The 13,352-nt window shown below is 44.1% G+C and overlaps 1 protein-coding gene across 2 annotated transcripts; it reads left to right on the plus strand.

Annotated features, from left to right (window-relative positions):
• Window positions 1–5,383: 5,383 nt before the first annotated feature.
• On the plus strand, window positions 5,384–13,050 carry LOC112397979 (zinc finger protein 549-like). Of its 2 annotated transcripts, none has more exons than XM_024742333.1 (4): window positions 5,384–5,626; window positions 8,494–8,532; window positions 9,770–9,896; window positions 11,177–13,050. In XM_024742333.1, the coding sequence occupies exons 1-4, from the start codon at window positions 5,594–5,596 to the stop codon at window positions 12,505–12,507; spliced, it is 1,530 nt and encodes a 509-aa protein (XP_024598101.1). In that variant the 5' UTR covers window positions 5,384–5,593; the 3' UTR covers window positions 12,508–13,050. The 2 variants fall into 2 exon arrangements, with proteins under 2 accessions (XP_024598101.1, XP_024598102.1); XM_024742334.1 differs by lacking the exon at window positions 5,384–5,626 and adding an exon at window positions 6,711–7,226.
• Window positions 13,051–13,352: the final 302 nt, after the last annotated feature.

A 13,352-nucleotide genomic window follows, 5' to 3' on the forward strand; every position in this document is an offset into this window, starting at 1 on the left:
GAATGGGCCAAGGTCTGGCACGATGGTGACCATGATGATGATGGGGATGGTGATGACAATGATGTTGATGATGGCAGCTGGGATTGTAACCATCAACAGACCCATTCATTAGGGAGCACCAGGTGCTGCCCTATGCACTTTTCATACACTAACCAATAGACCCTCCTACAGTCCTGAGCAGTAGCTACAACATTATCCTATTTTACCAAGGAGGAAACTGACACACAAACAGCTCATTGACTAGTACAGGGTCACACAGGGCAAAGCAGTGAAGCTGGAATTTGACGCATCAGTCGGCCTCCAGAACTGGACTCTTGGGTGCTACACAAAGGAGGAAAGGACATGCAGCAGGAAGGGGAAAGTGGAGGTGAGGGGTCAGTGGGATAGGGAGAATTTAATGGGATAACAGAGGGAGCCTATGGGGGGCGGTGATTTGGTGATTCCCAGATGTTAGCAGTTCATGAATCACTAAAAAAATTTTTTTGACTAGAAAGCTCACACAGATTTGGTAAAAAAAGGGCATTTCACACCCACATTTCAAAAAATAAAGGACTTTTACCTGGAAAGAAGGCAGAGGATAGCATCTCACAATGGAGGGGCATCTTCTAATGTAAGTTGAGCTTAATGAGAGACAATGCATTAGCTGTATTTTCGTGACTTTGAGAGCACAGGGGTGCCAGAATTAAACGTGTGGTAATCGACAGTGCCTGGAACAGGCCTGACATGTGGTCAGTGTCAGTGGACATTAGTGATGGCCATTGATACCAGTGCTTTCAATTTAAATGGATGTACTTTTTATTTAACTTAAGTAGATTTATTCCAGGAGGGAAACATGCATTACTCTGGTAAATTGGAAAACCAGTTTGATTGGCTACAAATGGAGACTTGCCCTCAAAACACAACAATGAAATTGAAATAATTAAATCAAGTCCCAGGGAGCTCATGCTGCCTTCTGAAGCCTGTGAGTATAAAATTGTTCTCTCATAAAAAAGGGAAATTATTCACAGTCAGAAAATTATCAATAACAAAGCACGAATGGAGACTTCCTTTTGAAAACTTTAAGGCAGAAAAAAGGGAAAACGTTCGTCTTCAGTGTGTCCATCATGGCATGTGAAGAGGGTAATTATAATCCAGGCAAACAATAAGAAATATAATACATGTTAGCAGAAAGAAAAAAAAAAAATCCAATTGACCGTGCCTCCACTGCCGGGGGCCCGGTTCGATCCCTGGTCAGGGAGATAAGATCCCCAAGCCACACGGTGCGGCCACAACAAACATACAAACAAAATCTAATTGAATAGTAACATACAAGGATAAGTAGACAATGTTAAAATAGCTTTTACAAATATCCTACATTTGTTCTTGGAAGTCTACAAAAGAAAGATCTTGATAAAGGTAATCCATGTACATCAGTCTGAGCAATCAACATTTTATTTTATTTTTTCATATTTATTTATTTTCATATTTATATATTTATTTAAGTCCCCCCACACAGTTCTTTATGTCAGAGGAAAAAAATGCAGTAGAAAAGATGACTTAGGACTTGTTTTTGGTTAAGGGTAAGGATTATTTAAAAACCAAAAGGTGGGACTTCCCTGGTGGCACAGTGGTTAAGAATCCACCTGCCAATGCAGGGGACACGGGTTCGATCCCCGGGAAGATCCTACATGCCGTGTAGCAACTAAGCCTGTGTGCCACAACTACTGAGCCTGCACTCTAGAGCCTGGGAGCCACAACTACTCAGCCCTCGCACCTCCAGCCCGTGCTCCGCAACAAGAGAAGCCACTGCAATGAGAAGCCCCTGCTCTCCACAGCTAGAAATAGCCTGCGCACAGCAACAAAGACCCAATGCAACCAAAAATAAATTAATTTATAAAAATAAACAAAAATAAATAAAAACACAAAGGTCATCAACCAAAGAAAATAAATTAATTGAAGCTTAATCAAAATTAAAACTTTGCTTTTCAAGAGATAGTTAAGAAAGTAAGAACTCAAGTCACAACCTAGAGAAAGATATTTGTAAGAACTATCTCTGAAAAATGACTGTGATTCTCAATATGTAAATGGTCCTTATAACAATAACGAAAAATAACACAATTCAAAATATTCGCAAAACTTCTGAAGGCATGTGTCACCAAAGAAGTATAAATGGTAAATAAGAAAATGAAAATATGCTTCTCCTTATTACTCAGCATTGTAAACACATTTTAAAGCCACAGTGAGGGACTACTACACACTCATTGGAATGACTAAAATTCAAGCACTGACAATTTCAAGTTAATGAAGAGATGAAACAGCTACAACTCATATATTTCTTGAGGGAATACAAATTGATAAATAACTTTAGAAAATACTGTTGTACTCTCTTGTAATGCTATACATATACATATCATACGACACGGTAATCTCAATTGTAGGTATATCCTTAAGAAAAATTAAATCTTATGACTCAGGAATACTTCGGTGGAAATATTCACAGTAACAGCAGCTTTATTCATAAAAGCCAAAAAACAATATAACGTTTATGATTTTACTTTTTATTCCCCCGTCATGTGTTAAAATATCTAAACTAGTCCCAAGACAGAGTGGCTCATGCTAAGACCCAAATCTGAATGCTGAAACTTACTTCAATTTCTATCTCTTGCAGATATCTGGCTCTTTCAGGAGCGGAAATCTAAGGCCAGCCAATCAGAATATGCCTGATAAGCTTTAGTTTTTCACAACCTTGTTCCAAAACTTCCCTGTGCCCCACATAAAGAAAATTAACCTTTCTATGACCAATCAGCCATTGCCTAGTATGAATTCCTTGTTCTCAAGTATTTTTGTCTATGTAATCTGTGCATTCTGAATAGCTCTTCAGAGCTCCTCTCTATTTTCTAGACTGGATGCTTTCCAGTTCATGAGTCACTACGTAAAAGCAAACTATATCCCAAAATTAAAGTCTGTGAAATTTTCTCTTAACATGTATTAAGTTTTTTTTCATAATTGTATAGGTTTACATGGTCTGAATTTTTAAAACTTATTTATTTTTGGCTGCTTTGGGTCTTCATTGCTGCAAGTGGGCTTTTCTCTAGTTGCGGCGAGCGGGAGCTACTCTTCGTTATGGTGCTCAGGCTCCTCATTGTGGTGGCTTCTCTTGTTGTGGAGCACGGGCTCTAGGCGCGGGGACTTCAGTAGTTGTGGCACATGGGCTCAGTAGTTGTGGCTCCCGGGCTCTAGAGCGCAGGCTCAGTAGTTGTGGTGCATGGGCTTAGTTGCTCCATGGCATTGAATTTTTTAAATTCAATTTTACATTCAAATCTTGAAATCTTTCTTTGCTTCTTTTTTTTTTTTCATGCTTTTGGTAGGTATAGCAGTGCTACTTAGAGATATCTGACATGTTTTCTTATTATTACACTGGTTTACGTAGTGCATGTATCAATAGAAAGTATTTTTTGCACAAAGGGGCAGAGGTGTAAAGTAACTGCATAACGCTAAATACTTCTGCAAAGTAATTTTAATAGATACCCAATGGCAGTTTGTGATATTTACTAATTTCTTTAGTTTTACCAACATTTGGTAATGTCAGACTTCCTTAGGCTCATCAGTCTGATTCGTTTCATTTTCATTTTCCTAATGGAAAATAAGACTACTTTTTAAAAAATGTTGGTTGCTTTCATAATTCTAAACTGAAGTGACATAGAAGAATTTTGCCTTCTCAGGTTTTAAATCTTTTATTTGTAGTAATTATCGAATTTATTTATTATTTATATATTAAATCTTTAATAATTTATAGATGTCTCAATATCTTCCTAAGTGTTTTCTTGTCATTTCAATTTTTACGTTTTTTTAAAGAAGTCTGTTATTATCATATAGTTTGTGTACATGCTGTGATAATTTTTATATTTGCTTTGAGAAGTCCTGCAAGGCATGCCAAATTAATAGTGTTGTGAAATGTGAAATAAAAATGAGTCACTTCTGTCAAGGGATTTTTTAAAAATTATATATATATATATTTATTTGTTTATTTATTTATGGCTGCATTGGGTCTTCTTTGCTGTGTGCGGGCTTTCTCTAGTTGCGGCGAGCGGGGGCTACTCTTCGTTGTGGTGCGCGGGCTTCTCATTGTGGTGGCTTCTCTTGTTGTGGAGCACGGGCTCTAAGTGTGCAGGCTTCAGTAGTTGTGGCACGTGGGCTTCAGTAGTTGTAGCTCGCGGGCTTCAGTAGTTGTAGCTCGCGGGCTCTAGAGCGCAGGCTCAGTAGTTGTGGCGCATGGGCTTAGTTACTCAGCGGCATGTGGGATCTTCTCGGACCGGGGCTCGAACCCACGTCCCCTGCATTGGCAGGCGGATTCTTAACCACTGCACCACCAGGGAAGTCCCCTGTCAAGGGATTTTTAACATGGAGCTGAGAGGCTATTAATTAGTGGACCTCCTGCACTTCCCCATCTTGTGAAACCATGAACTTTGATCTGGGCCAACCTGCAAATATTCCAAGGATTCTGCAAAAACACCTGCAACTTGTCACACGAATGGACTATTACTTCCCTGTAGTGATAGCCTTAGCATTCAGTCCTGTTCAGTGGAGACTAGCTTCTGCCTCCAACTCCAATTAAAATTCTTTGTAATGCAAACCTCTCTTTGTCTTTAAAAGCTCCTTACTTTTATTCCCTAGCCCACACCCCCGCCCCACCGCCACCCATCCCCAAACCCCCAACGCCCGTGAAACCGGTCCCCTGTGCCAAAAGGGTTGGGGACAGATGGCCTAGCCCGACATCTTTTTTGTTGCTACTTAAATGTGTGCCCCGAATTGCAATTCTTTGGTCCCAAGGTAACGCGTTGTACTTGATTATTGTCTCTCAGGTTAATTTAGGTTGACAGTATCCACTATACAGTTATGTTTTCTAATTTCATGTATTTTTTTTTAGCCAATGATCAACATACTTTATTGCACATAATTCCCTTTTTTATTCCAAAATCTTATTAACTTGGTTTTTCTTATTTGAAAATACTTCCAAGGTTTTCATAAAAAACAAAAACAACAAATAAGGACTCTGGCTACTCTCAGTCTTTACACAACTGGAATGCTTTTTTTCTAATCTTTTATCAACTTTTATGTTGAGAAATGAGAGTTAAATCAGAATTTTAAAAAGATTAAACATACAGGGTTTGATGGGTCTGCTTTGATGTGTTGTTCTTCCCGCACGGACTTGGCCCATTAGTGCCCCGGAGTTTGGGGGAGGGTCTCCTCCGCCCCCGACTCGGTGGACCGATGGGAACTACATTACCCAGGAGACTGTGTGCGGACCGGCCTTGTTGTCCACACCAGTGATGGCCCCGAACAGGGGCTCTTCCGGGATTGTGAACTAGGAGTGGGTGGGACTTCCGGCTCCTTCCTGAAGGAGGTCGTTTGGCTGCTTTTGCTGCTGTCTGCAGGACCCGAGACTCAGGATCACTCGGTGGAGCCGAGCTTAGAGAAACAGGAAAGAACCAGAGGGGCGCCGTCCACACTGCCCAGGAGTGAGCGGGTTGCGGAACCCGCTTCCGGGATTTTCGGCCTAGGTCTCCGCCATTATCCTGCGCGTCTCCTGGCACCACCGCGCCCACAGGGTCCTATGTCAACCAACGCGGTGCAGGACCCGGCCCAGGTGACTGGTCCGCCCCCTCCGCGCGCCCCCCCCGATCCTGACCCAAATCCTCAAGCCCCCAGGGAGGGTCTCCTGCTCAGGGCACTGGGGTTCAGTCCCCTGCTTCCAGAACTTTAGGTGTGCGTGTGTGGTGGTCCCATTTCTGACAGGCTGTGTGACGCAGTGTGGAGCGTATTAAAGGCTGTGGGTTTGGCTCGTGCAAAGACTTGGAGGTGCTCAAGAGCCGGGAGCATTCGGGAAACCTGGGGTTCCAGTCATTTCTGCAGGGAACAGAGAATTTAGGGAGGAGTCAACAGTCTGGGCCAACTGTCAGCATTCTGGGTGCTGCGGAGGGTTGTGAATAAATCAGACACACGGTCTGAGTTAGAGTTTTAAAGTATTCCAAAGGCTGCTCAGGGGAGAACAGATTGGAACAGACTCTGTCCTGAGAGTGGAGGCAGGGAGACCTGGGAGAGCCCAGTGCATTCCACTCCAGAGAGTAAGATGGCTTCTGGACCAGAGTGGTGCCTATGGAAGTTGTTGACCTGAAACAAATAGACTGCCCGCTATTTCTATTGCAAAGATGGTTCCCCCGCTCCGCCCCTGCCCTCCTTCCCATCCTCCCCCCACCCCAACCATCGTTAGGGAATTGCAATTGGGGTGTGCAGCTATGGTGAGATATCACTTTTATGGAGATTAAAAAAGGATGTTAGCAGGGCTGTAGCCACCAAAGAGTCCATGGGTTTTTTGTTTTTTAAAGAGTCCATGCCTTTGCTTTTCATTGGCTGAGTCCTTTCCAGGAAAGAAGGAGTCTTCATCCTTTTGGATTCCGTTATTGTTTCAGGTCAGTGAGGGCTGACCCCTTCTGGTGTGCCAACTCTAATTGAGGTTTCTGTTTACTAATTTTTTTACGAAGGAATATAAGTAATAAGATTCTTAATAATTCTTAAAGATAATTAGCAGGATTTCCTGGTGCAGTGAATGTGGCTCTGACCTAAGGACAGAGTAAAGGACAATAAGCATTTTCTTTTGGCTGAGCATCTGGAAGACTTGAGACCAGCAACTGATGTGAGAAGTCAGTTTCAGGGAGAGATTAAAAGTTGGATTCGGGACATGCTGCTTCTGAGATTCCAAAGTTGAGGTAACATAGGGGCCGGTGGAATCTGTAGTCTGGAATTGAAGGAGGAGGTCTGTGGCTCACTGATGTCCATGTGGTTACAGACTAAGTCCTGGACTCCGGCCAATTCTGAATCTCAAATTTAAGAGGGAAAGTTTGGTCACTTTTCTGGGAAAGGGGACCTGAGATGAAAGAAGAGAGACCTGGGGCTGGCGGGCAGTGCAGAGCAGGTGAGACTTTCAGAGGCTACCTGAAGATGGGAGGGTCCTGTGGTTCCAGAGCTTTCTGGGGAAGCAAGGGTATAAGGTGTAAGGAGTCTTGCCTGGAATGGAGATGGAGAAGGATGTGTTAGATTGTGTAGATTCACTCCTCTGAACACTTAGCCGACTGTGCATTCGTTTTTGAGCCAGCAAAAAGTGGGCAATGTTGACCAGTCATTGAAGCCCAGGCCCAGTCAAGGACAGAGGTGCCTCAGCTCTCCCAGGAAACTACAAAGTTAAAAAGGTATAGATTTAATAAGTTAGTCTTGTGTAAGCAAATAATAACTGCTTAATATATCTGTATAAAATAATAATAAATACATATATATATAAAATTTAGTTTTTGCCTTGGGCTCTTCACATAGACCTCTGAACCCCTTGGAATTTCCTGGGGGTTAGGACTTTTTTTTCACAACGACCCCATTTTGTCACACAGGAGTTTATTATGATGAGGTGACTTAGGGCAGGGCCCCTAGGTAGACTCAGGAGGGGACTGGTCACCAGAAAAACCAAGCAATTAGAAGTTTATACTCCCCCCCAACCCCCCAGCCCTGGGGCCTCCCAAGGATCAGAAGGAAACTAGAGACTAGGTATAAAAACTGCTGAAGAATGAAATTCAAGGTTCCTTCAGATTGGTGAACACATTGAAATTGCGGAAGTGCTGGGAGGGTGGCATGTACTGAAAGGGCCTGGAAACACCCTGGTGCCCTCTAGCGCCCCACCCCGCCCCAGACCTAGATATCTCTTCCATTGGGCTGCTCCTAAGTTGTATCCATTATAATAAACCAGAGAAATAATAAAACTGTTTTCCTAACTGTGGTGGGTCCTTTTAGCAAATTATCATAACTTAGGAAAGGTTCATGGGAAATCCTGAATTTGTAGCCAAGTAGAACAGAAGTACCGTTAGCCTGGGAACCAGACATTGGAACTGGCCTCTTTAAAGAGGGCAGTCTTGTGGGACTGAGTCCTTAAACCTTTAAATTCTGTCCCTAACCTCAGGTAGTGTCAGAATATGATTAAATGTCAGTCACCCAGTTGGTATCATAGAATCAGATCATTGGTGGTGGAAGAGACATCATATATTTGGTGTCAGATAGGGAATCACAGAAACCTCAAGGTATTGATTAAAAGTCACATTTATATAATGATTTGAAGGACATGTAGGAAATACCCAGTTTTCAAAAACATTTACAGAAATGTTAATCCTGTGTTCTGTAATAGCTCAGTCTTAGCATTAGATATGCACTAATGCATTTGATGTCTACACTAACATCGTGAGATTGGCACCATAAATATTGCTATTATACACATAAAGACACTGAGTCTCAGGGACGTTGAGTCTTTTTGTTCAGGGCCATAGAGTTGTCAAGTTATAGCTCTGAAGACTGAGGATCCGAGGTCAGAGGGCAACCTCAGATGACTCATCTCCAGGAAAAGGAAGGGAGGAAACAGTTCAGCCTGTACATCCACACCATGATCACCTTTATCTCCGATCCTCCCTCTTTTCACAGGTTCCCATGGTAGCAGCAGCATTTATGGCCCCTGGACAGGTAAGTGGAAGAAACCCCAGTACCTACCCACACGTCATCCCTACCCCTGGTCCTGACACACAGATATAGGAGACAGTGTTGTCCTGGGATTGTGGGCCCTTAGGTCTGGGCCCTGGCATCATCTCAGGCACAGGACCATTAATCAAAGCCAGCAGTTGTATGGAGGTGTTCCCATGTGTCCAATGGAGAAGGTCAAGTGATAACATGTCCTTGGGCACAGACTGGAGATGAGACTGAGAGGGGAGTCTTCAGGGAACTGCCAAACTCATGACGTGGGCTGATAAAGCCTGGGGGCATGAGTCATTCCTGGGATAGCAGCCTGAGGAGCTGGGCCTCTCCTGAGGGGGCGGGTCCATGACACGTTGGCCACAGAGGAGGGAAGTGATCTGACGCTGGGTCTGAAGAGACTGTTCTGCCTGCCGAGAGGAAGACTGGTGGTGAGGGTGGAGCCGGGGGCCCAGTGGAGGGCACAGTCCTGGTGAATGTCGATTGTGACTGAATCCTGGCAATGGCTCTGTAGCAGGAGAGGAGGTGAGTCTCTGAATCTCGTTTGTGGTAGAGCTGATTTTCTGCTGTACAGGATGAGAGAGAGTAGTCTGACATGACCCCAGGATGTTTGGCTCTAGGTGACGGTGGGGATGCCATGTCTGAGACGGGAAGTCAGAAGTAGGAGTAATGGACAGAAGGACTGTCCAGAGTTCCATGTTCCCATGCTGAGTCTGAGATATTGCTGGGGTCTTGCGGGAGGTCCCGCAGAGGCCTGGGGAAGCACCGCGTGCTGGGTGGCATGTGGGGAACACGGTGAGGTGCTGAAGTCCTGGGGCTGAGGTGGTGGCGTGGGGTGAGGTGGGGGTCACGGTCAGGCACGTGAGGGAGCTGTGACCCTGCAGGGCTGGGCAGTGGAGAGGGAAGGAGTGTGAGCATGGACTCAGGGCCCTTGTCCCCAGGCTTTACTCCAGGGGGCTGAGCACAAGTGTCATTTTGTGTGATGTGATCTGTGTGATCTTAGGAGAGTCAACTCTGAGGAGAGCGGCTGAGGGGGTGTGTGGCAACCACAGAGCGTCTGTGAGACTGCCTGTCTCCCTCTCCGTTTTAACTGAATGATGTAATGCTAGCAAGTTCCTGTGGCATCAGGACCTAGTGTGTCTTCTGAGCTGGGTTACTGGGGTGGACAACCATGACCTGGGGGTCCTGGTTGCAGAGGCTGCTGTGAACTCACTTGTCCCCCTCATGACAGGGCCATGTGATCTTTGAGGATGTGGCTGTGTCCTTCTCCCAGGAGGAGTGGGGTCTCCTTAACGATGCTCAGAGACTCCTGTACTGTGACGTGATGCTGGAGAACCTGTCACTTATAGCCTCCCTGGGTAAGGACCCCTGTTCCCACACCATCGCCCCATACGGGACTCTGCCCTTCTTTTTGCATGGCTCACTCCATCCTTCCGAGCCTGGACCTTGGACACTGCTTACTTCCCTGATTTCCTGTCACTTGAGCTGTGTTCCCCCACCCTGTGTGTTGTTCAGCCCTATACCATAGATGTTGAAACCTTTCACAGAAGGCTTTGGTCTCAGAGGCTTGAAGCCTGCCCGACTGATACCACTTAGCTTTGCCACCAGTTGTTGTGTTGACTGTTCAGATGTGTGCAAGATCCGTGTCACATGTTCTAACCTTTTCTTGTGCACTGCCTGTGTCAGAAATTACAGACACTTACATGGTCACCACTTGTGGTCAACCCTAGATTATGTTTGCAAGACTCCTTAAGGTTCTTCTAGTGATACATCTTTTTCCTGAAGCCTGTCATTGGTTGGTTCACTCTGGGCCAGTGTCTTTCTCCTATTAGCCCTATTTTCCACTGAGGACTTTGATCTGGTAGGGTTCATAGTCACCCAGCCTGAGCTGAGGGATGGAGGCAACCCTGGGTGCCTGGCAAGGTAGGGTCCTCTCTAGTCATAGGAGGAGGGTTAAATGTATCCTGGGCCTGGTGAGTAGGAGCTGTAGGAAGGCGTGATACATTGATGAGTTCTAATCCTATAGGGAAATGTCCTTTCTCCACGACTGTTTTAGTCTTAAACTCATCATGGCTGTACCTCATTCTATCGTTCTTCCCATTTTGACACTTTGCCCCTTTTATGTATCTACTGTGGGTTCTTTCTCCTGGCTCTTTCTATCTCAGTGTCATCCACATTTCTCCTTTTCCTCTCACTCTGCAATGTTGTCTAATAGTCTCTTCTTAATGTATCTTGGGAGGTGAAAGTACTTATATAGTCCTTGAACTCTTGGTAGTCAGGTGTGAATGGTGTGAATGCCTTTTCCTGGAGTGGGACACACATTCTACCCAGTACACTTGTCACCACCAAAAAATTCTGCTGAACACCGTCGGCCGAGGAGTGGGTTGTTCCAGGCCTCTACTCCTAGTACAGTGCCATATCCTGGTGTCCTGTGTTCTTGCTGTTTATAAGATCTCTCCCTATTCTGTGACCATCAGAGGTCTAGTACTCACAGTAGCCCCTTCTTCTACCTGTCTGCCTCCCTTGTTTGAATCCTGCACAATGGACTTCTCTGATGTGTCATACAAAAACTATAATGGGCTCCTGTCCCATAAAAGTCTCTGTGCACTTTATCAGTTTTTTTTTGTTTTCCTTTCAGGTTGTTGGCATGGAGTAGAAGCTGAGGAGGCCGTTTCTGAACAATGTGTTTCTGTAGAACAAGTGACGGAAGACAGGAATCCAAAGCTGGAGCCATCTATCCTGAAGCCTCTTACTTCTGTTACAAGTGTCCTGGCAGAGAAAGATGCTTTGTACTTGGCTGACAATATGTTCACGTGCAGAGAGGTTGAGAAGTCTTTCCTAGGCACCTTGGGCTTTCCCCAGCACCAGCCCTCCCATGATGGAGAGCATCCACGTAGAAGCAGGCAGAGCAGGGAGGTCTCTCACCCTGGGCAAGGGCATCACAAGTGCAGCGAATGTGGTAAAGCCTTCAGTAAAAAGTTTAAATTCACGGAGCACCTGAGAGTTCACACTGGAGAAAAACCTTATGAGTGCAGTGACTGCGGGAAGTTCTTTAGACACAGCTCCAGTCTTATTCATCATCGGAAAGTTCACACAGGAGAAAGGCCTTATGAATGTTGTAATTGTGGGAAAGTCTTTGCCCACAAATATAAACTTTTTGAGCACCAGAGAATCCACACTGGAAAAAGACCATATGAGTGTAATGAATGTGGGAAAGCCTTCCTTCGCAAGGATTCACTTGTTCAGCACCAAAAAATCCACACTGGAGAAAATCCTCATAAGTGCGGTGAATGTGGAAAGTGCTTCCTGTACAAAAATAACCTTCTTGTGCACCAGAGGATCCACAGTGGAGAAAGGCCTTATGGGTGTAGCAAATGTGGAAAGTCCTTTGTCTTCAAAAAAAGGCTTCTTTATCACCAGCGAATCCACACTGGAGAAAGGCCTTACATGTGCAGTGAATGTGGGAAAGCCTATGTCTACAAAGGAAGTCTTATTGTGCATAAGAGAATTCACACTTTAGAGAAAGCTTATGGGTGTAACAAATGTGGGAAATTCTTTACAAGCAGTTTTGCCCTCAATAGACATGAGAATGTTCACATTGCACAAAGGTGTTATGAGTGCAGCGAATGTGGGAAAGCTCTCAACGGCAAAGTTAAACTTGCTGAGCACCAGAGAATCCATACTGGAGAAAGACCCTATAAGTGTAATGAATGTGAGAAAGCCTTCATGCGCAAGTATACACTTGTTCAGCACCAAAAAGTCCATACTGGAGTAAAGCCTTTTAAATGCAGTGAATGTGGGAAGCCCTTCACTTACAAAACAAGTCTTGTTGTCCACCAGAGAATCCACAGTGGAGAAAGGCCTTATATGTGCAGTGAATGTGGGGAAGTCTTTGTCTACAGAAGAAGTCTTGTTGTCCATCAGAGAATCCACACTAGAGAAAAGCCTTATGAATGTAGTTCTTTGTAAGCAGCTCCAAGCTCACAAAAAACAAAGTTCACACTGGGGCAATGCCTTCTGGACTTACGCTTTCCTTCACTTGAGTTAATATCTGGCAGCACAACTCCTATGTAGTAGAGTAGGTGAATGTATACCTTATATGTGGCCAGTCTAACTTTTCTAAAATGGTAGTATCTTTTTATAGTCTCACGAGAAGCAGCAGAACATGAGTTCCTGTTTTTTACATTTTTACCAACACTTGGTATGTTCAGGCTTTCTAATTTCAGTGATGTCATAGGTGTATCTAGTGATTTTAACTATTGACACAATGTGAGTGGTTTTCCATGTGTTAATTTCCAACCATATTTCTTTTTTTCTTTTTAGTTTTTATTGGAGTATAGTTAATTTACAATGCTGTGTTTCAGGTGTACAGCAAAGTGAATCAGACAGCCATATTTCTTTTTTGAAATTTCTGTTCATATAATTTTGTCATCTTAATTACTGAGTTTTGATGTTTCTTCATGGATTATTGATTAAGGTCCTCTAATGGAAATATTTACCAATATTCTTCCAGACTTGTTCTTCTCATTTTAGTCACTTTTCCAGAGAAAGACTTTATTTATTTTTTTGGGGGGGGGGTGGTTTTGGACATGCTGTGGCATGCAGGATCTTACTTCCCCAAACAGGGATTGAACCTGTGCCCCCTGCCGTGGAAGTGCAGAGTCCTAACCACTGGATCTCCAGGGAATTCCTCAATATGAAGCTCAGAATCCACTTTTCAATTTGTGCATCACAAAAAAATCCTACTAGAATTTTGACTGGGATTGCATTTAATCTTCAATTTAGAAAGAAATACTGAGTGTCCCAATCTATAA

The sequence above is a fragment of the Neophocaena asiaeorientalis genome, unplaced genomic scaffold (genome assembly GCF_003031525.2).
Source record: "Neophocaena asiaeorientalis asiaeorientalis breed wild unplaced genomic scaffold, Neophocaena_asiaeorientalis_V1.1 scaffold582, whole genome shotgun sequence".
Classification (NCBI taxonomy): domain Eukaryota; kingdom Metazoa; phylum Chordata; class Mammalia; order Artiodactyla; family Phocoenidae; genus Neophocaena; species Neophocaena asiaeorientalis.